The 22,365-nt window shown below is 45.1% G+C and overlaps 2 protein-coding genes across 18 annotated transcripts in view; one reads left to right on the forward strand and one right to left on the reverse strand.

The window, feature by feature from the left end:
* Positions 1-13,987: 13,987 nt before the first annotated feature.
* LOC107313342 (transcription initiation factor TFIID subunit 4-like) lies at positions 13,988-17,579 on the reverse strand. Its single transcript, XM_015861472.2, has 2 exons — positions 15,066-17,579; positions 13,988-14,944 (listed from the first exon to the last, which is right to left on the reverse strand). The coding sequence occupies exons 1-2, from the start codon at positions 15,345-15,347 to the stop codon at positions 13,988-13,990; spliced, it is 1,239 nt and encodes a 412-aa protein (XP_015716958.1). The 5' UTR covers positions 15,348-17,579.
* Positions 15,136-22,365, forward strand: part of ADGRL3 (adhesion G protein-coupled receptor L3) — a 478,165-nt gene continuing 470,935 nt past the window's right edge. For 14 of the 17 annotated variants that reach the window (XM_032444013.1, XM_032444015.1, XM_015861715.1 and 11 more), the window contains exon 1: positions 15,141-15,240. The gene's annotated coding sequence lies outside the window, so the exon portion shown is untranslated. Of the gene's footprint in view, positions 15,241-22,178; positions 22,232-22,365 lie in introns of those variants that run through there. The other 3 variants (XM_015861714.1, XM_032444002.1, XM_032444003.1) reach the window with 3 other exon arrangements.

A 22,365-nucleotide genomic window follows, 5' to 3' on the forward strand; every position in this document is an offset into this window, starting at 1 on the left:
AATATGCATAGGACAAGTATTGATCCTGTCTCTGCCTGGTTTCATTTGATTAGCTTTCAGTCTAAAAGAGATGGTGCCCTGTTCCATTCTACATGCTTCCTAGTTATTTTGCGGTCTGGAACACGTATATTCCTAAATCATTTATATATACATATATACATATATTAATTGAATCTGTGCTGAAAGCACATAAAGGTACCCAAGTCTTGTCTACAGGATTTTCATTTTCCAGTATTATATTCATGAGAGCACCAAAGATGGCTAAATCCGAAAGTCCTTGGCACAGTAACCTAGTTTTTTTACTTTCAACTTTGTTAGTTGCCTGTGTCCAGTAGCTCCTTGGTGTGGCGATGGATGCTACTGCCTGGAGAGCACTTAAACATCTGTCCCCATTTACAAGGTAATTTTTAAAACCTGCTTTGCTGTGTACCCTGTGTTTTACATCTCTATCATGTGTTGGTTTCCTTCTTTGTGTCCCTACGTTAACAGACCAACCTAGGACTTTACTGCTTTTTCAGCAGATCAGGGATTGGAAGGGGTTTGATACAACCATTTGCAAAGGGTATTTGAGATTTAATGGCTTCTGGCAGGACACTAAAGCAAAATCCATATTGTACCATTGGTTTCAACCTAGCTCCGACAGTTTGCATGAGCCAAGGATCCAGTCCTAAATAAGGTGGCTTATTTTTCTAACATTTTTCTAACACTATTTGCCGAGTATTTGCTTAGTCCTACAAGAGCCTTAAAGCTGTAGTGAGGGAGCATCCCTATACCAGACCTCTGCTGGACACCAGGAGAAGCAGCTTTGATTTCACTTATAGTAAGCTCAAGTAGAAAACCACCTCCGTCAGTGAGAGTGGGAGATGAGGCAAGAGCTGGTAGCAAAGAACCAGCATCATCCAGCTTTTTTATTTCTTCTTTGTATTATGGAGTAGCAATGGCAAGATTAGTGTTTGAACAACACTGGGAACTTCAGTGTTTGGCAGTGTGCCGAAAACAAGCCCACCTAGTACAGGTGCCTACATCCCCACAGTGAGGTCCTGCAGTAGGCACCTGGTGTGCTCCCATGGATCTGGATGTGGAAGTGGTGATCCATGCTTGGCCCGTGGCTGTGATGCATCCCAGCAGGGCCTACTGCAGGGCCATGGGGAATCCATCCACCATCCCTGCACACATTTCCCTCCAAAAACAGCCCTGTAGGCCTCCACCATCTATTAGCATTACTATACAAATACTTTCTGTCGTGAACAATATGAGAAATCATTGCCCATTGTGTTTCAGCTCCTGTAGCTTTTTCTGGAAATAGGACATACGCTGAAGTAGTGTCGTGTTGAGCTTCCAGTCTGGGTTCGAGGGTTTGTTTTTCTCCCTTCTCTATTTTCATCCTCTTTCAGAGATCTGGTGGCAAAGCATCTCTCACTGTATAACAATCTTTTGCACCCACATTCTTAGGCACTTGAGCTAAGATGTCAACTTTTAAGCAGAATGCCAAGGTTTTGGCTACCAGACGATGTACAGCAATTTTTATACCTGCAAGGTGAGAAGCAGCTCTGTTCAGGGCACAGCACAGCCAATGGGTACTGCTTACCCATTTCTGCTAGGAGAATAAACCAACCCAACGCGCACATCTGTGTGCCAGCAAAACCACACTCCACAAAGTATGGAACCTCCCGGCTGTTGCATATGGGGAAGACTTTGTGCCCTGGCTCTGAGAGCGATTTTCCCACAGTTCCCCTCCTGTTTCTGCTAATCTTCTGCTGAGTGATATGAAAAAGCTCTGCACTGGTGAGATGTGCACACAATATATACTGAGGTATGTGTGTATGTATTTGCATATGGATGCGCACATAGATGCAGTCATAGAAACAAGTATATTGATATTAGAAAAATGCAGGTGTGTACAGATCACAGGGTTCAGGTAATCCCAAGGTAGTAAACTGATTTCCCTCCCTTCTCCCCACCCTGCTTATAAAAGAAGGGGAAAAAATGCATTGTAATTCTAGAAGCCTTCAAATACATGTTTCGTTTGATGAAGTAAAATCAGCTTTCTGACAAGGGTGAAGCTATTAATGACAGAACAGATATTTTCTCTCTCCCTAAATGTGGTAAATATCAATTTCTCAATAGGCAGCATTACAAAGAAAAAAAAAAATCAGCCTGATTTTCTACTAGAGCACAACAATTACTACTGGAAACTCATAAACAACCAGAGACCCATCAATATATTAGTGAAAGGTGAATATGGTATTGATTTTCCAAAGGAAAACAAAAGTAAGAGGTGGAAGTGCTTCATAGCGAAATAAATCCTTTAAAAAAATGAAAGAGCCAATATCAGCGGAGTTATCACTGAACACACAGAGGCAGAAAACATGTATCATTCCCGGCACATCTCATAAAAAATAAATCTCCATGGAGATACGTACATATATTTTATCAGGAAATATAAAAAATATGTAAAATACAAGTATATAACACAATATTTTATTTATTTGAGGCTTGTTGCTTTATATTTTAATATATTATATATTACAATAATATTATTAGTATTTATATATGTTTTGTTGATAAAAAATAGAATACTGAATCAGGGAATAAAAAGGGTTTGATAAAAGTGGTATCATTGATTTTATACCTTCATAAGATTTTTTTTTACCTGGAGCCATATTTTAGGAATATAAACCGATTTGCAGACTGAAGTAGATTTATGCATAATACAGAAGCCAGGTGTTTGTGATCACTCACCAGAAGAAAAATCAGCTCTGAAGCGCTGACAGTCTTCTATTTGCTCTCTGTAAATTTTGCTGCGAGATACTTCTTCTGGTAAAGCTGACTAACAGTCTCCTAAATGCCCCGTGTACGATTTTGTCATTTTATAGTTTCTTAATTGGGGTTCTTAAAATATTCACTTAGCTCACAAGGGAGGTGAAACACTGCTGTACCATTAACGTAACTGATCACACCGCAAAAAGAATCAGTCTAAGTAGTATTGAGGTAATTTGCCAGCAACCCGCCTATTAAAACACGTTTGCATTAAGTGTTCCTCAAACATTTTCAAGTAAGAAATCAGTAACAATCTGATTGTTTGTCCGTACTTCATGAATGAGAACAAGGCGAAAAGCCATTTATAAATGATTCCTCTGCTCTGCTCTCAGAGCTAGCTAAAAGTCTATGGGAAAGGTAATAACAGCGCATAAAATGGAGAGGCGTGATCTGGTGCATATAACATAGATATTACTGACAGGTCCTGACTTAGTCAACATCCTTGTTAATGACCTGTAAGTGGGAACAAACAAAAGCCTAATGAAACCTGCATCCAGCCAGCAGGAACTATCCATGCTGCTATGAAGGAAAGGGAAATAATACAAAAGAAACTGGGTGTGTGAGCATCAAATAAAATATCACTGCTTGCTAAAAGTCAAATGAAGAAAAATCTCCCATGCATACTTAGGAAGGGAACCACAGGTCTCAAATTACTTTTCCATCAATCGCCATGCACTGATTGTCTGGTCCACAGATAGTAATAGTCAGAGTAATTCCATAAGAGTCAGTGGAGCTAGCGGGAGTGACTGAAGGAAGGAACTGCCTAGGGAGGTGGTCAAGAAGAGGGTAGATGTGAATGTGGGTTGATGGTTGAATGAGATGATCTAATTGATCTATTTTAGTCTTAATGATTCTGAGAATGGATGTCTGCAAACTGATGGCAATCCCTTGATAAAGGATGTGGGGGAAACCAGGACTATGGCAAAGTACAAGAAAATGCTTTTCATGCTGTATGGTGTCATTTGTGTTTGGATACCACCTAAAGTTAATTTCCATTTTCTGTAAGGCAGCCATACATCTGTTGTTTATGCTATGAATACTTTCAAAAACCTGTGAAATCCCTGTTTTCCAAGTTTGTTGCAGGGATGAATAATACCAAAGATGTTTTCATACATCTGTAGACTTGAAATGATGCACCTAAAGGTGGTAAATTAGCAAATGACTTAGAGAGCATTACTAGCCCTGTCTCTCTGACTCCATACTGAGAAAAATGTTGCTGCCTAGACCTAGAAGTACCATTTTGCCTGCTGTTCTCATTACAAGCCATTCATGTGTTATTTAGGCAGCTTCAATCAGTGTATGTATTTATTTTTTTTTCAGTTAAACTCTACCAGTGTAATCGGCCTCATCTGCAAATCGTTCTGCATTGTCAGTAAGTGAATGCTTTCCAGTACTGTGAACTCTGTGTATTTAATTGCTCTTAGAGAAGAGGGAAATGTATCTTGGTAGCAAAGCAATTGTTTATGTGGCAGTGCAGTGGTGCCACATTTGTTTGGAATACAGTGGTTGGTTTTAGTATTCTTGTTGTTTCTTGGTATTTCTTCCGAGCTTTTTTGTCTGGTGCCCTGGAATTTGCCCTAATAGGGAAAACAAGGAGGGGAAAACACCTACTGTGATTCCCTAAAAATAGGTTAGGGACACATGTGAATGACAGGTCAATGCCACTAACTGACTCGGAGTGAGCCAGCAGAAACACTAGCTCAGGGCTCAAAAACAGTGAATAATAAGTTAGGATGGAAGGGATAGAGAACAAATATAAAGCACTGCTCAACCCCAACACAAGTTCTTAGTCGATCCCCATTTTTTCATGCAGTGTGCTTCCTTGGCCCCCTTACCTGTGAACAGAATGTGACAAGGCTGGAAACATCCAGAGCAGAGTGATAGAGGATGAGGACCAAGCTTGCTATGACTTGCTCTGATAAAGACTTGACCAAGAGGAGACTTGGTCTTCATGGGCTGCAGTGCCAGGAGGAGCAGACACAGAAGTAACGCATGGAGATGGTGGGCTGCAGCCTTTCTGAGGCTTTGCTGTGGGCTGCTCTTATGGCTGTTAGACATTTAAGTGGCTTCAAGGGAGAAGATGCATGAGTTTGTGGGAGAAATCCAGAGAGCATTATCAAGCGTGAAGAAGCCACATCTAACTGAGGAAGTCCCTGAGGAGAAAATGGGTGGGAAAGGACTTGGAAGAAAGTACCATGTGTGCTCATGCTGTTCTTGCACTCCAGCTGTACTCCTAAGCTCACATCTAGGGAGGAACATGTGGTGTGTGTGTAAGTTGTTTTCATCCAGAACATGAACCATCTGCTGCTTTTACAACTTCTGAAACTGAGCATCCTTTTCTTCCTGATAGGACCCTACATTTCAAATGATGATCAAATTTTGGGACTTCCTTCTGTGCTCGCTTCATGCTTTTGTAAACATGAACATGGCTCTTGGGAAGCATTTTGGATTGACAGCTTCAGCAACTGGAAAAAAGAAACAGACATGATAATCACTGTCAGAAGAAGACTGGAAAAAGAAACTGAGAGCTTAATTACAGCTGCTAAGGAATGGGCTTTTTGTACAGGTGATGATAAAAGAAAGATGGAGGGAAAGGAGGACAGTGCATAGGAATTTCAGTCAAGTTTTTGAGATTATAAGCTGTTCTGTTTATAATCATATAGGTGTGGCTAGGGATCAGTAAAAGGTGCAGCCTAAACGGCTGCAAGTTTGTGCACAATGCATTCTGCAATAACCACAGAATACAGTAGCTTGAAAATAAGGGGAGTGAGGTTTGTTTTGTTCGTTTGCTTTTTGCTGTTAATGGACATAAGGTATATGCTAACAGATCTAGCATGACAACCTTGAAAAGTAAGCAAGGAGACTACAGATTCATAGGCACTGCTCTTCTACTTCATGTGAATGTCAAACTGAAAATGTGGGAAAAGATGGAAGTGTATGATCCACAGTGATGTGGAAAGCATAAGTGCAATTACTGGAAAATTACACAGGAAAACCAGTACAGTGTATACTAGAAAATGAAATGAGATGGCTTTTGGAGTTACAAATAAGAAACTTGGGCTCAGGCAAAGGATAGAAGTGATGAGTTCAAACTCAGTGATGTGCTACAACTATGTGTTCCGTACACACTATTAGGCTACCCACAGTCTTGCTATCCAGTTTGGTACGAGCACAAAACTAATTGGGTACATCTATAGCCATACTTAGAAACATGCAGCATTGAAACTGCCCTTTTTGCAGTGTTACTATGCCTGTGTCTTTGCAGTGGGTTAATCAGCATTTCACATAGACTTCTGGTCAGCATCTAATGGCCATTCCTGTGTTTCAGTAATCTCTTCTGATTTGTTCTGCTGACATGTGTCAGTGTTTTGTTTGCTTTCTCTTTGGCCACCAACACACTGCACTGCCTATCTGAGGGTTAGATCTCTCATTTGTCTCGGATCGTTTTCTTCTGACCCTATCAGAGAGAGCATTAAAAGATTTATGAAACAAACGTGCAAAACAAGGATGTGCCAATCAAGTGTACAGAAGGGGGTAAAAACATAATTTCGGTGACCGCTGATACAAGTTGAAAGAAAATTGTGCTTAATAAAAAATCATTCCACTGATTTCTGAAATGGAGACCAGAAGGCAGAAAGATGATGGAGGAGGCCAAAAAGATCAACTGCATGTCTTTGCAAAGTAACCAATTTCTTAAAGCTGTGATTTTTGTTATAATCACTTTGGCTTTGTTTTGACCTAATGTTGTCTATCATTTTTGTTTGTTTTGTTTTGTTTTTCTCATTAAATTCTATGCACCAGGTGCCCACCTGGGACTTCACCTTATGAACATTTCACTGAAGGAGATTTCTCTACTGTTGGTTATAAACCAGTCTCATGGTTTCATTATTTGAAGTGTTCCAATCTTTTTCTTTTTTTCCTTTGCATTATTGATTTCTTTCTTTTTGTAGCCTGATTTAGCCTTCTTAAAAATTAGGATCATTTTACCCCTGCAGTCTAACCTCAAGTGAGAAAGTTAATTTCCTATTCAGTTTAGAGTTTCACCATTAATACCATGCATGCTAAACTCATATCACTGCGGTTGAAGTCCTTGGAGAGCCCCGTTAAAGCAGTGCCTTCTTAGTTGGGATCATTTCCTACTTGTGTTACACAAATGGCTTTAAGTACTTTCATGGTGTTGCAAGAAGAGCAGTGTTTGCTCTTGGTGCCTTCCCTCGATCCTGCTCTCCAGGAGCTAGGTGAGATAAGTGGTTACAGATGATAGGAGCATTGTAGGATCCATGGCTGTGAGCACTGCAGAAGTGCATGTGCCCAGCCATCCCGAAGGGGCAATGTAATATTCCTGCCAGTAGCTCAGATTTCTCTTGAACCCAGCAAGCAACGTGAGTGGGAACCCTATTCTTCCGGACATCAGCATAATTCATCCCGCATGCTTATGCTGCGATGGATGCCAGGCATGGATTTCCTCCTCTTCACAAGAGACTTTGGTTACTTGTAGTGTGGAAAGGCTTTGTGCTCCTGCTGATGGAGTCCCACTGAGGCACAGCATGCAGCTCCAAATGTCCTATAGTTTAAGGCTAGTACATTGGCTTCCTAAGGAATATGGGTGCCAGATACTACGTAGTGTCACACTGCTTATTTACAGCGTGTCCTACTTTATCGAACACCATAAGAATAAATTGACAGGCAGCCTAGAAATTGTTGCCCACCTCCTTTAAACCTCCTGAAGTCATTCTGCCTCTTCTTAGGTTAGATATTAGGAGGAAGTTTTTCACACAGAGGGTGGTGTCACACTGGAACATGCTGCCCAGATTGGTTGTGGATGCCCCATCCCTGGAAGCATTCAAAGTCGGGCTGGATGTGGCTCTGGGCAGCCTGGTCTGGTGGTTGGTGACCCTGCACATAGCAGGGGGTTGTAACTAGATGATCATTGTGGTCCTTTTCAAGCCAGGCCATTCTATGATTTTGTGATTCTCCTTTTTAATCTTAGCTGCTGCTTTGGCTGGTTGAGTTCCTCTTGATTTCCCTGAAGTTTCCTACTTTATACTAGCAGCTGCAACCAATCACCCCCTTGCCTCGTCTCCAGACCTGCTGCCTGTCCCAGGGAAACCTTTCTGGCTTCATGGCTTGTTTTTGCTGTTATTTCTGCTTCCTGTTGTTTCAATAATAGTTATATGGAGGAGCGTTTAAAAAGAAAGAGCAATTAAGCTCTTTCCATTTAGCCCGGATGAAGTGTACTTAGCACACTCATGCCCTTTAACGTGCCTTCTGGATCAAAGTCCATCTCTTACAGCAGTTCGTTACATCCTCCAGACTCACTTATCCACCCACAAGGAGAGGATTTTCCCTTCTTCTTGCAAAAAGCACAAGGCACTTCAAAAATACCGAGCCAGCTCTGTGAATTCACAAGTCAAACTGTTAATTTTGGAGTCCACATTCATTAAGGAAAAAGACAAGTTCTTTAAATACTGATTCTACAGACAGTTTCTATTTTCTCCCATGGTATTTAAATACTGGTACAACGTAGGTCGTACTTTTCAAACAGTTGAAGCCTTACAGGAAGGCCATGTTGTTAAGTTTCAATTAAGCTAAATTATCAATGACTTTTTTGTGTGTGTCTAATTGCATTATTACCTCCATGACAGCCAGATTTGGGTCAGCAGCTCAGATCATCCTTACACAGGGCTATTCTGTGATCCCACCAGCTTCTGCAATGCTTGTACAACCCTTCCACTTGTAATGGCTTAGTGTGAAGCATCGGGCTGACTCATAAAGAATGTAAGGAAATATGTCAGCAGCAACTTCGGGGCTGGGTGCTCCATGGCACTCTGTATCTTCTGTGCTGCTCTGCCAAGATATTAGAAACATGCTTTCACTGGTAACTTAAAAGGCTTTTTTTTTTTCGTGCTTTTTTTTTTTTTTACCTTATACATTTTCAAAATGATAGAAATAATTTATTTTTTTTAATGTAATATGTGTGGGTTGTGTGTTGGCTTTCTATTGTTTTTGGTTTTTTTTTGTGTGTGTGTGTGTTTTTATGAGCATGTCTGCAGTTATAAAATGGCATTCAAATAAGAAGGTGTGTATCGAGGAAGAGAATAAAGAAGAAAAAAATTGTACTAATTGTTTACAAATCAGTATACATCCACATTTCATTTGCTATAGAAATAAAACTAAATGCTAGTGCAAGAAGAGCTCCATTAAAGTGCTGAAAGAACCTTACCCTTGACCGGCATTTGATCCTTATGAAAGCAAAAAAATCCTGACAAAACTGGAAGATGTGTTTTAAAAACAGTTCAACTCAAACTGAATCTGCAAAGGGTAAAATGCTTTAATCAAATGATACAGGTATGGCGTGACATCTCTACACAACAACAAAAAAGCAAGATTATCATGAGTGTTTTGCACATGAAAAGCCACTGCACACTCAGTTTTTAATTCCACTTGCCTTGGCCTCCATGGCTTCATATACAACAGCAGAGTAATTCTAGTTAGGGAGTGATCTCAGAATGCTGTCCTGAACAGAGGAATTAGCAAGCGGGGTCTGTTGGGTTCTCACTCCTTGCTGTTGTACATCATCAGTTGTTACAGAGATTGACTCACCTGAAGGCTGTGCAGCCCTTCAGCAGAGCACTGACAGCAGGTCAAGGCAGCTTCTTTTCTCACTCTACTCTGCCCTGGTGAGGCCACATCTGGAGCACTGTGCCCGCTTCTGGATTTGTCGGATCAAGAATGAGACAAGAGTCCAGCAGAGGGTGACAAAGGTGGTCAGGGCCTGAAGCATCTCTTGTATGAGGAAAGGCTGAGAGACCTGGGGCTGTTCAGCCTGGAGAAGAGAAGGCTGAGAGGGGCTCTGATCAATGTTTTTCAATGTGTAATGGATGGGAGTCAGGTGGATGGGGCCAGACTCCTTTGGTGGCTTGCAGCGACAGAACAAGAGGCACTGGACAGAAACTGGAAAAGTGAAGATTCCGTAGTAACACCCCTGTGAGAGTGACAGAGCACTGAACAGCTACTCAGTGTGATCACAGAGTCTCCTTCTCTGGAGATAATCAGGACCCACCTGGACACTGTCCTGTGTGACCTGCTGCAGGGAACTGCTTTAGCAGGGTGTTGGGCTGGCAGATCTCCAGAGGTCCCTTCCAATCCCTGTGATTCTGTGACCCTGTGAGATTGATAAGCTCTGATTTGTTGTGATTTTATGAGGGGAACATGTGTAAAAAATGGGAATCTTGCTCAGAAGACAAGCTGAGTTTTGCAGGATCTGGTAGGAAGCCTGTGTTGTTTATTTGTATCACCCCATAGCATTTGTTTTTTACAGTTCTTATATTTTTGTCATAACAATACATCACATTGGAAACGCAAGTGAAAAACGAGCCACAGAATACTTGATTGTGAAGTAAAGAAAACATCAGTAAATGTATCTAGCAGTGGAAAACTGGCTTTAAAAAACAACAACAACAACAACAAAAAGCCTGAAAAGCATAAATGTGTACCAGTGAACTGGTCCAGATGACATGCACCTCTGAGAATAAGGTAATTCATTACAGAATGTAATGGCTCAGTGACAGTTGTTTATGGAAGTTCATGAAAATCTGAGAGAGAGCCAGAGAGTAAATGGGACACAGATTTTCAGAGAGAGAAAAAAAAGAGAATCGCAGGCAATTACAATCCACCAAACCTAACTTTAATCCACAGTAAAATAATGAAACCATTATTAAGGTTTCGCAACTACCTGGGGCTTACAGGAATAACGAGAGGTAAGCAGCCAGGCTGGGGCACCCTGCGTGGTCTTTGCTGTTTCTTCATGACAGTGATCTTTGTGGCTGGGGGGAGCTGCCACCCCAGCATAGGAGCAAAGCCTGTCTTGTGAAATGAGAGCTGGCTTTCGCGTTTAATTTAAATTGCTTTGGATACTCCTGCTGTCTGGCAGTGGGTTTTTATTCACTATCGGTGTTCTCACACCAAGATAGTTTCTGGTGAGGCACTACGGTGACAAATGCTCTATTTTGTGTCTTTATTCATGATCTTTCACGGGGAAGAGTAAAAGTTGTTGGCAAATTGTATTTGCCAAGAATATTACTTGAGTATTTTACAAATCCTCCTGAAGAAGAAAACAGATTAGAGACCCAAAATGTTGGAGGAGCTCATTCAAATAATGCATCTGGAGATCATGGCTTGGGATGGAGATTTCTTTTTCACGAGAGAAAGAATTCTGGAAACCTCAAAGGCTTCAATTTGGATCTGTCACAGGTTTCCTGATTTTGATGACTGAAGGTCCATCTTTCCATGCAAACAAAATGCCCAATATGCCAGGGTGATGGATATGGAAAAGGCATGGGGTATGTTACAGAGAGTCTTATGAACTGATAGAGCGGTGAAATAAATCAGTGCAGGTTGGGGCTGCTGTGTTCTTTAGTAGCAAAGAGTAATATCACATCATCACACCCGGGAGATGGCACTGAACTGTGATACCTTACTGCTTGTCTTTACAAAACATAAATTGAGGGAATTCTTGCTCAAAGAAGAAAAAAATATCAACTGTGTGGAGTGAGTGATACACAAAGAAAGATTGGGTAGCTTAAATAGATAGCTTATCTAATCAATAGTCAAGCAGAGAAGGGATAATTGTTTAAAAACTTGTGAGAGAAGGGTAAGCATTTGGGATGATGCATGGTCCCAATTCAGCACAGTACTTAAACACATGCGCATATCCATCAGGGCTGCACAACACTGACATGTGTAATTTCAATGGAGCTTAAGCACATACCTAAATTTAAGCACGCATTGAAGTACTGTGATTAATTGGGGCCATAACCACAAGTAATGGGATGAAATTAAGAAACGGAAAATGTAGGCTGAACAGCAGGAAAATCTTCCAAATGATGAGATATGTGAGAGTGGAGAGTAATCACTCAGGGGAACGGGGAGAAACCTGAACACCTTTCAGTTTTCACTGGACAAAGTGCTGGGAAAATGTCCTTCAGGGAATCAACTCACAGCTGCCAGTGGAGACTAAAACTGCACAACCCAACTGAACTTCTCCAAGGCCAGCAGCATGGGGCCCCAGGCAGCCTGAGCTGGTAGGGGGCAACCAGACCATGGCAGGGGGTTGGGATGGGTGGGCTTTAAGTTTCCTTCCAGCCCAAACATTTATGTTGTTCTATGAGAGAAAAATAAAATCCCACTGTAAGGCAAGTGGTACTTCATCTTTTTCCACTTGCGGACTAAACATTGATTTCATTCTCACCTCTGCATTAAAACAGAGCTTAAAGATATGTAGCAAATCTCGCTGCAGCTTGTATGGCTTTGTTTCACTCCCTGAGCAGAAGTGGTGAATGTCATTGGAGAGATAATCACATCTCAGAGAGTCTCACATCTCCAAGTATCCTGGTAGAGGCCGGAAAAAGAACTTTGAGGTTCTTTTTTTCCCCACTTTTTCTTTTTTCCCATGTGGCCCCTCGAAGAAGGGCTGTTGGAGGAGGAGTTTGCTGAGACTGAAGAGATGGATGCCCTGAGGCTCCCACTCAAGGAGAGAACAATTTTGGTAAGCCAAATGCAAGGCCAAAACACAATGGCTTTTTAATTGGTTTAAAACCCACTTTTACATAAGGTAAACATTTGCAGAAGGCTGTGTGCTGTTTGCTTGGACTTTCGGGGATAATTCTGTAGCCTGGTGGGAGAGGCCAGGTGTTCTGTAGCGTGACTTCACAGAGGTCTGCTGGAAGTAGAAACTCTTGGGGCAGATCTGTTATAACATATAGATCTGTTTTATTTTCTATTCTTTTTCTTTGTGTGTGTGTGTGTGTGACATCAACACTGAGTATATCCTCATCAAGTTTGTGCATGACACCAAGCCATGTGGTGCAGTTGAAATGCCTGGGGAACAGGATGCCATTCAGAGAGACATGGACAGGCTTGAGCAGTGGACCCAGGAAAATCTCATGAGGATCAACGAATCCATGTGCAAGGTCTAGCACCTGGGTTGTGCCAACCACTGCTATCAGTACAAGCTGAGGGATGAAAAGGATGGAGTACAGCCCTGGTGAAAAGGACCTGGGGTACTGGTGGGTGGTGAGCTGGACAAGAGCCAGTAGTGTGCCCTTGCAGCCCAAAAAGCCAGCTGTATCCTGGGCTGTATCCAATGAAGCACAGTCAGCAGGGAGAGGGAGGAGATTCTGCCCCTCTACTCTGCGTTGGTGAGGCTTCACCTGGAGCACTGCGTCCAGATGCGGAGCCCTCAGTACAGGAGAAACACAGACCTGCTGGAGCACATCCAGAGGAGGGCCACAAAAAACACTTCCACTACGGGGACAGGCTAAGAGCTGAGGCTGTTCAGATTGGAGAAAAGGCAGCTCTGGGGAGAACTGATAGCAGCCTTCCAGCATCCACCAGGGGGCTGTAAGAAGGAAGGGGACAGACGCTTTAGCAGAGTGCATTGTGTTAGGACAAGGGGAAATGGTTTCAGATTAAAAGGGGAGATTTAGATTGGATATAAGAAAGAAGTTCTTTACAGTGAGGTTGCCCAAAGAGGTGGTGGATGTCCTGTCCTTGCAGACATTCATTGCCAGGTTGGACGGGGCTCTGGGCACCCTGATGTAGCTGTAGGTGTTATTATTCATTGAAGTGGAGCTGGACCAGATGACCTTTAAGAATTCCTTCTAACTCAAATGATTCTGTGATTTAATTCAACACACCAGTGCCTCCAAAACAGCAGTTCTTAACCTAAAATGTGTGCTTCCATGCCTATGGAGTCATTTAAGTTGGAAAAGATCTTCACGATTATCAAGTCCAACCATCAACCTGACCTAGTAATGCAGCTAGGAATGTGTGAAGGCATTTCCTGACCTGTGGTCTGTGCGTGCAAATGGGATTAATTAATGCCTTCATCCCTGCAGAGAGTATCGTACAAGGTTGTAGGATCTGCCATTGGAGATCCTTAGGAGCCTGTTGAAGAACCTTAATCCTGAGTGGGCTGTGGGAAGGGGTTCTAAGCCCAGCATTCTGGCTGTGATTGGCTGCTGGGCTGGGGATCACGAGCAGGGCGGCCAATCTAGAGATGGGGAATCCAGCAAGGAATGCTCTGTTCCTGACCATTCAATGGGAAGGTGAGAAATCCAGCGGGTTCTGCGCTGGACTGCATGGTTATGATTGGCCGCTTCGCTGGCTACAATGAGCAGAGCATCCAATGGAGAGGTGGGGGAATCCAGCGGGGGATTCCTCGTTCGGTGGGCAGCCTGCCATTGGCCGCTGTGCTGGGGGCAGCGGGGGGGATCCTCTCGGCGGGTGTCGGAGAGCGGCGATGGGGACGGGTGCAGGTGGGCGCCGGAAAAAGGGGAAAGGAAAAGGGAAGGGGCCGGGGTCGGCGCGGCGCGGCGCCGGCTGCTAGGTGGAGCCCGCGTCCACGCAACCCAGATCCGGGCCCTCGGCGCTCCCCCGCCCCTCGGCTCGCCGCCCGCCCGGCTCCGTGCGGCCGCCGCCGGGCAGGGCAGCAGCGCCGCGCCGCCTGCCGCTGCCGGGCCGCCCCCTCCCCGTGTGTGAGCCGTGCCGTGCCGTGCCGTGCTGCCGGCGGCCGTGCCCCCTCTCCCCCCCCATCGCGCCCGCCCAGCCCACCCGAGCCGGGGCTGGCGGTGTCCGCAGCGGGAGGAGGAAGAGGAGGAGGAAGGCTCCGGGGGGCTCCGGGGAGCTGAGGGCCGGCCGCCCCCCTGAGAGCGGGAGCCTTTGTGTCCCCCAGCCCCGGCGGAGTGAGGGGCCGGGGGCAGGGAGCGGATGCGGAGAGCGGCTGGTGCTGCTGGAGGAGGAAGAGAAAAGGGGGATGGTGGAAGATTGCTCTCCTTTTTTTTCTTTTTTTCTTCCTTTTTTTTGGTGGTCTCTTCGGCAGCGGCTCCTTGTCCCCGGCGGCGGCAGCAGCGGCAGCAGCAGCAGCAGCAGCAGCAAGGCAGGCGATGACCGTGCCGCATCCGGATCGCCCGGGCGGAGGTGCGGGCTCCGCGGCCACCCCCCGGCCCTGAGGCTGCCCACCTGGAGGAGATAGAGCCGCGGGGCTGCGGCCGGGGGCTGGCGGCGGGGAGAGCGGGAGAGACCGCCTCCCCATCCCCACACACCCTCCGGTATCCAGCGTGTGCTGCGGGAGGAGAAGGCAGCGGAGGAGAGACTTTTTCTTCTTCCTTCCCCCTTCCCCCCCTCCCCCCCCTTTTTTTTTTCTCCATTTTTTATTTTTTTATATATATATTATTTTTTCTTACATTTTTCTTTCCTTGGGCGACGATCCCCTGCTCTTCGTGTGCCTCCTGGTACCGTGGCCAGCTCTGCTTTTTATGACTGGATTGTGGTAGCAGCAGCAGCAGCAGCAGCTCCCCCGCTGCAGGTTGTTGAGGAACCGATGGGGATTGGCATCTCGGCAGCCGGAGGTGACTAAAGGTAACGGAGCACCCTCCATCCGAGCGCCCTCCATCCGCCGGGCGCCTCATGAATCGGTGCCGGCCCCGCATCCAACCCGCACCGGGCTGAGGGCTGCCCGCTGCCATCAGATCCCATTGGTTCCTTATGGAGGGTGGTGGTCCTCAGGGGTGGGCTGCGTCCTGCAGGTAACGGGAGTTGCGTGCTGGGGATGAAGGGGACGGATGGCTGCGAGATGGAAGAGCCTCGGTGGGTTTTGTGTCTGCTCTTCCTTCTCCATGGAAGGCTTTGCTTCTGTTACCCGTAGAAATCCCCGAGTTTCCCTCGCTGCTCCATGCCTGTGTCCCTCGGAGGATGGATGTTCCTATCGCATTGCTGGAGGGGTGCCTGGAGAAGCCGCCGAGTTCCTGGATGGCAGCGGGAGGACGGGGCTGTGGGTGGGATGCTGCCGGACCGGGGTGCGTCGGGGGCTGCGTGTGCCCGGCCGCGGGGTGGGCAGGGATGTGCAGCTCCGTCCCTGCAGGCAGAGGGAAACGCGCAGCCCGGGTTGGTGCCTGGCTGGGGTGTTCGGTGTTTGCTGGCTGGCTGCAGGTCTGCATTCAGCAGGGACATTTTTTGAACGAGAGGGGCCAGTGTGCATGGGTGGAGGAAGAAAATGGTAAAAATTGCATTCCCCTTATTCTCCCCTTCTTTTTTTCTCCCTGTTTTTTTTTCTTTTTCTTTTTTTCTTTTTCTTTTTTTTTTAAACTCATTTATTTGCTTACTGAATTATTTGCTTTCCCCTTGCAACCGTCTTATGACTATTTAACTTGGAAATACACTCATGAGAGTGGTGGTAGCCGCCTGCCACAAACCAGGGAGCACTCCTCTGCCTTCCCAGTGTAGGAAGCCCAGTTTCAACCAGTGTCTGTATAGCTGGTGGAGCTGTAGCTGCGATGCCCAAAAATGAGTTGGTGGTTGGACTGGATGATCTTAGCGGTCTCTTCTGACCTTAATGGTTCTATGAAATGCTCCCTGGGCACCTCTACTTTAGGGTCTGCATCTCATCAGTGCCCAGAGCTGTCCACAGGAGCAATGAGCCCACCATGCATTCCTTTGGTTTTTCACCCTGTGGATGTGCAGCTGTTTGTTTGTTTGTTTGTTTTTTGAGGAGGGATTGCAAGGTAGGAAGGGAGCCTCTTTCCCTATCCTGATGGGCATTCTATTCTTTTCTGCTGTAGTTAAAACAACTCATATGTGGCCAAAAGAAATGTATTGTTGCATGCTTGTCACCGTAGCATTCCCAGCTTTGGCCACTACAACCGAGTCTGTTGTATTTATGCTCCTGTTTGGATTACTCATGAGGAGGTATTAACGTTTTCCCTCTCCCAGCCCTTGCTGCTTAGAAGGAAGCTGAGGTGCAAACATAAATGGATGAGAATGCCCTCTGTGCTTTGCTATGGGGCAGCAAGAGAGCCTGCAAGTCACTGTCCCTTTTTGATACTGCTTATTCCAGGGCACTGGATGGAGAATCTCAAAGCCAACCAAAAAAAAAAAAAAATCTTCTGTGGAGTTGAAATGAATGCATTTCTTTTTGTTATGGAATGCTGTCTCAGAGTGCAGCCAATGCTGCTTGCCTGGTATTGAGTAGCAGCGTGTGCCTCGTCAAGCTCATTTATCATAATTTCCAGGGGCTCGCAATATGAACAGGCTTCTACTGTGTATTCATTAGGAAAAATCCTTCTACCAAGTTTTATGGGGCAGGCCAGGTGCTGCAGGTTAAAGAGGCTGGTGTCGGCGAGCCTGCAGCCATCGCTTTGGGAGAGCAGAGCAGGAAGGGCGCAGAGCCGCCTGCCTGTGCTGCCGCTGGGTGACAAAGTTTAGAGCAGGGCTGAGAGCTTTTCTAAAGGTGAAACGGCTGCGCTCCGGTTTCAGGAGGGACACAATCCCCTTGTTGTGGTTGGGGCTCCTTAGCAGAGTTTTTTCCATACTGAGCGTGGTTTACTACAAAGTAGCCGTTGTGTTGTTACCTGCAAGGAGGCTGGCATGGATCTTTGTTGTGCCTTAAGGACCAGAGTTCATAAAGCTAGAGCTAGCACATGAGTTCTGTGTGATTCCATTATTTGTCCCCATCGGTGGCTGCATTGCTCTCATCCTGTGCTGGCTGTAGGGCTGGAGGAGCTCATCCCGGTGTGGCTGCTCCCACAGCACAACACGAACCCAGTGTCCTTCGCTAGCCATGTGGGGAAGGCAGGCAAGCTCAGAGGAGGAGGTGCTCACAGGGTGCTTGCTGGGTGTCTGCGCTGCCCAATGGAAGGTGTAAAATGGTGTGTGGACTGGATTACTGGAGAGCAGCTCGCCCGACCTTTCGCCTCGGTCAGCACGTCAGCTGGGGAGTGCGGTGCCGCTGGGAGGGCTTTCACATTCAGAGCATGAGCGCATGCATCATCAATGCCAGTAAATGAGATGCACACGGGAGAGGGAAGGCTTTGTAAATGGAGCAGTCCTGGGAGCTGCTGATTTATTATTGCAAATTTTGATACTAATAGCGTTGGGACTGGCGTAGATTGGCTGGGAAACTGTTTCTTGTGTGGCATGGCTTAAAGGAAGGGCTAGAGGCTGATGAGAGGTGTGGAATTCAGTGAGGAAGAATGAATCAGGGAAAAGCTATGATAGGAAGGCTGGGCACAAGGCGTAAAAATAAATAAGGGAAGAGAACTTATTTCGTTGTCTTACTAGCTGGTTGTAGAAACAGCTCAGTGTTCTGATGGGAGTGATTTTGGCAGAACTTTGTATTCTTTGGAGCTTTCCTTCTCATCGCAAGGGAGCACTGGAAATGCAGCTCCCAAATTCTTACATTGGAGGTGGTGCTGATACTGCCCTGAGAGTGGGGAGTGCTTAGGCAATGTGACGGCCCTGCAGAGCAAACTCGTGTTGTCTGTCCGCTTCTGATGGGAGGCTGCTTGTCAGGTGGGATGTACCTGGTGAGCATGGGAGCTCTGAAGAGATCTTACCGTGGTTCTTGAGGATTCCCAGCTCTTCCCTGCCAGCTCCTCTTTCTTCCAACAGATGCACTCCCACTGGGATGCAGTGTAATGCTTTCTTCATGCTTCCCACTAGAGAAATGTCTACAGTGCATTGTTCCTTGTGAATAGGTGCTCTTCTATGGAGGAATGAAGTAGGATGGAGACTGTGGTGTCTGCAGAAAACACCTATGGGATGGGAAAGGCTGGGACAAACTGATTGGTAAAAACAGTGGGCAAAGTGTGTAGGCTGCAAGTTTTCTTTCAGCAGCCTTTTCAAAGAGACTTCTGGTTTTGGCTGCGAGACAAATGTGTTTAGTTATAGACTCATGGAATGGGTTGAAAGGAAACTTACAGCCCACCCAGTTCCAATCCCTACCCATGGGCTGGTTGCCCCCCACCATATGAGGCTGCCCAGGGCTCCATCCAACCTGACCTTGAGCAACTCCAGGGAGGGGGCATCCTCAGCTTCTCCATTGTGTTCATCAGTCACCAATGCACCGTGCATCTGTGGCTATATCAAGTAAACCAGCCCCTTCAGGCAATAAGAATTTCATTTCAGTGGTATTGTGGACCATATTTTACTTACTAAGCTTGAGGTGCCAGGGAGGGTAAAGGAGGAGGCTGATGACCTCTGTGTATAAGCTTCATGTGTGCTCCAGGAACACTGTCACAGGGCACTGTGATGGAAGTGTGGCCTGCTCAGAACAGCACTGGAACCTGCAGGCATTGTATATTAGTGAAACCAACCCTCATTTATCTGTTCTGCAGGTCTTGGCTGTTGGTTTTGTTTTGTGGTTGTTCTTTGTTTGTTTTGTTTTGTTTTTTTTAATGTGAGATTTGATTAGTGGAGATGGGGACTTTTTTTTCCCGTTGCAGTTGAGAGAGGCTGATAGTCAAGAAGCAACGATGTGACGTCCTTTCAAACACAAACCTCACTTCAGCACTGTAGATTGTAATGCTTTTGATAGAGGTGGTACTTCAGATTGAATGAAGTTGCTTGATCTGCTACAAATTAGAAGACTGCCCACTTCTAATATCTGTCTATGAAAAGAGGTAAAAGTGAAGATGTTTTATTTTCAGACCTGATGTTTTTTGGTTTCAATGGCCACGAAGTAGATACCTTTCAGAAGGAAGCAGAGAAATATTTGGAAACAGTCATTAGAGCATTATTTAAACGGCTGATAGTTAAAAACTTCAACAGAGCAGCCATTAACATATGGCCCGAGACTAACAGGATATATTTTTTGATTCTGATACGTGCATTAGTCAACATATGAGTAATTCCATGGGAAGCATCTTGGTAGTTTTAAGACCGCTGTAGCAGTCCATAGCACAGCTCTGGTTTACTGCAAGGGATGCCTTACAGAGAGTATCTTTGGATTTTTTTGCACTACGTTTTGAATAGATTGGTTCATAGCTCTGCTACTATTAATTGGAGAAGCTTACTGACTTGATTGCAGTTGGATCCTTACCTGGCATAAATCAATTCAAATCATTGATTGCACTTCTCAGTGAAGCTATGCATTTCTTAAAGTTCTGATGAAACATCATAAATACAAAAGATCAGCATGAATGTTTTCTTGCAATAGTGCAAAGCTGAAATGAGGTGAAGATGAATACACGTGCTTTTGCAGGAGTGGTCCTTAAAATGTGATCAATGCGTGGTCCTACTCTGACGTCCCATGCAAAGGTGCCCATGTTTGCTGGCGCTCTTCTCCTTTGAACCTAACACCTTCAGCTAACACTTCGGAAATGCTCTAAGTGGTATGAAGCAAGGATGCGTAGTCTGCTTGTAACGCTCATCAGATACATGTCCCTTCACTATTAACACTGTTAACCTTTTCCATTCCACAGAAACAAAGTGTCTGGTTACAGACATAAGGAACCTTAATGAATGGACCTGGTTTCCAATGAGAGAGGTAGAAATATTCTGATTATTTCAGTCCTAGTGCATTCACTTCTCCTATGGGCACACGCAACCAAGCATTGTGATCTTTTGGGGAGCAGACAGAGGTCTGCTTGTTTTCTTGTTCAGACTTAATGAAGTGGAAAATAGGTATTTAAGAATTGCACCTATACTCCAAACATAAGCACAGACATATGTATGTAGGTATGTGTATTCACCAAAACAAAACAGATTTTTTTTGGGGTGTGCTGAGCCACTAAGTTTCTTAGGGGTGGGGTTTCTTAACCACTAAGGGGCTGGTCATTGATATTTGCTGTGGCAGCCCGTTTTGGATTTGATGTTACTGATCCCAGGACTGCCTTAATGAGAAGTTTTTCCACGAAGAGAGCAGAAGAGTCATTGCAGCATGGAAGTGTGGTCTGCAGCTTTCTTGAATATGTTAATGTAGGGGGCAGGGATGTGTCAGAGATGGGCATGGTAGCCAACTGAGAGCTCATCTAGCTTAGGTGGAGAATTTAGTGTAAGCTGCAAAGCCTGGCCAAGATGCTGAGCAGCCTGTGAAGCTCAGGTTTAGCTTAATACAGCAGAAGAAAAAGTTATGGAAATATAATGAATGTGCAATTGCCTGACTTTCTGCTGTTTTATATTTTCTTTCCTGTTATTTCCACAAAATGATGGGTGAACGCTAAGACTTGTGTTCCCATAGGCAGCCTGGAAAGAGCAGGAAGAAGAAGGGAGATAATGGGGAGTTCATTTAGGAGATGGCACATTAGTAAGCTTGAACTTTGCACGACGATATGAGACCACGAATCTCCAGTTGTGCAGATGTTTCAGTTCCTAGCAGTGCCAGCACAATCCGGCTTAAGCCCACACAGCCTCTTTGCTTGTGCAAAGCACGGTGACCCCCCGTCGCGTTCCATGGGCTGGTGCTGCTGTTTGCGAGCCCTGCAGAGGCAGTGTGCCTTGCTGTTCCGCATCGCGTCTCACACCCCGTGCTGGCCTGAGCCTGCGAGAATAGAGAGGGACCTCAGCCCAGTTTTTGATGTTCTGCATGGGTGGGTACCCTGAATACTAAAGTGCATTTCAGTGACAGCTGACCCTGTAAGGAGATTTTCAATGGCTTGCTTTTTTTCTTCCTTTTTTTCTCTTCTCTCCCTCAAAGCCATTCCAAAGACTGCTGAGGGAAAGGAGGAGGAAAAAAAAAATCACCCATCGAAGCCATCTCTTTGAATAGGTTTCACTGTTGGATAGAGCTGAGGAGGGTTTAGGAGATCATGTTAACTCCTTTTCTTTCACACCTCTTTAGCAACTGTGTGTGTGTGTTACTGACTGACACATCCCTTTGAGATTCCTGTCATTTGTTTCAAAGGAGACAGGTTTTTGTTTATTTATCTATTTTTTTTAGGTAAGGTGGATACTTAAGCAGTGTTTTTATGGTGATGTTTTTCTTTTTTCTTCCCATCTTCTGGGTACTGTTGCAATATTACCCCCACAGTAAACAAAAGCCTTTTGGATTCCATCCTGAAGGCCTATTTCTGTCAAGGTTTTCTGGAGGTACATAGAACTGGTCTACAATCAAATAGTCGATGGCTTATTAGGAGAAACATTTATATTTTTTAAACCTGCAGCATGCAACAAATTGCTCAAGTGGATGCTATGACTTTGCTTGAGTTTGTGCACTATCTAAACTGTTCTTCCTTCAGATTTAGCATGTTGTAAACATGGCCTTTAATCATTTGGAAATCCAGTGCGTATAAAACCCATTTCCAAGGGAGATTATGATGTGACTGCTACACTTTAAACCCACAGCAGACTTGAAGAGAATGTCAGTTTGGATTATCTTTAATGGATGCAGGTGTGTGAAGTGGTTGTATGGAAACTGTTTGGTCTCAGCTGGAACCAGTGATTGAGCACCTGGTGAAGGGGCAGGCCCAGCCCCAAGAACACAGGTGTGTGCAATCCACCTGCACAGCCACAAGTGGTGGACCCAGAGTCCATTCCTTCCTAACTTCATTTAAGTGCTGGCAGCCAAAGGGGAAGGGCCTCTATTTAGAGATGGCCTTGTTTTGAAGTTTCTGGAAAGTTCTTACCATCGGAAAGAGTAAGTTGTTTCTTCTTTATTACTGGATTGTGACTGCTGTCTTTCTTGTATGCTCTGAAACTGGTTAAAGGCATCCATGTCAACTGTTGCCGGTTCTTATCTGTGGCTTTTTTCCTCTCTTCTGTCTTACATCT

The sequence above is a fragment of the Coturnix japonica genome, chromosome 4 (genome assembly GCF_001577835.2).
Source record: "Coturnix japonica isolate 7356 chromosome 4, Coturnix japonica 2.1, whole genome shotgun sequence".
NCBI lineage: Eukaryota > Metazoa > Chordata > Aves > Galliformes > Phasianidae > Coturnix > Coturnix japonica.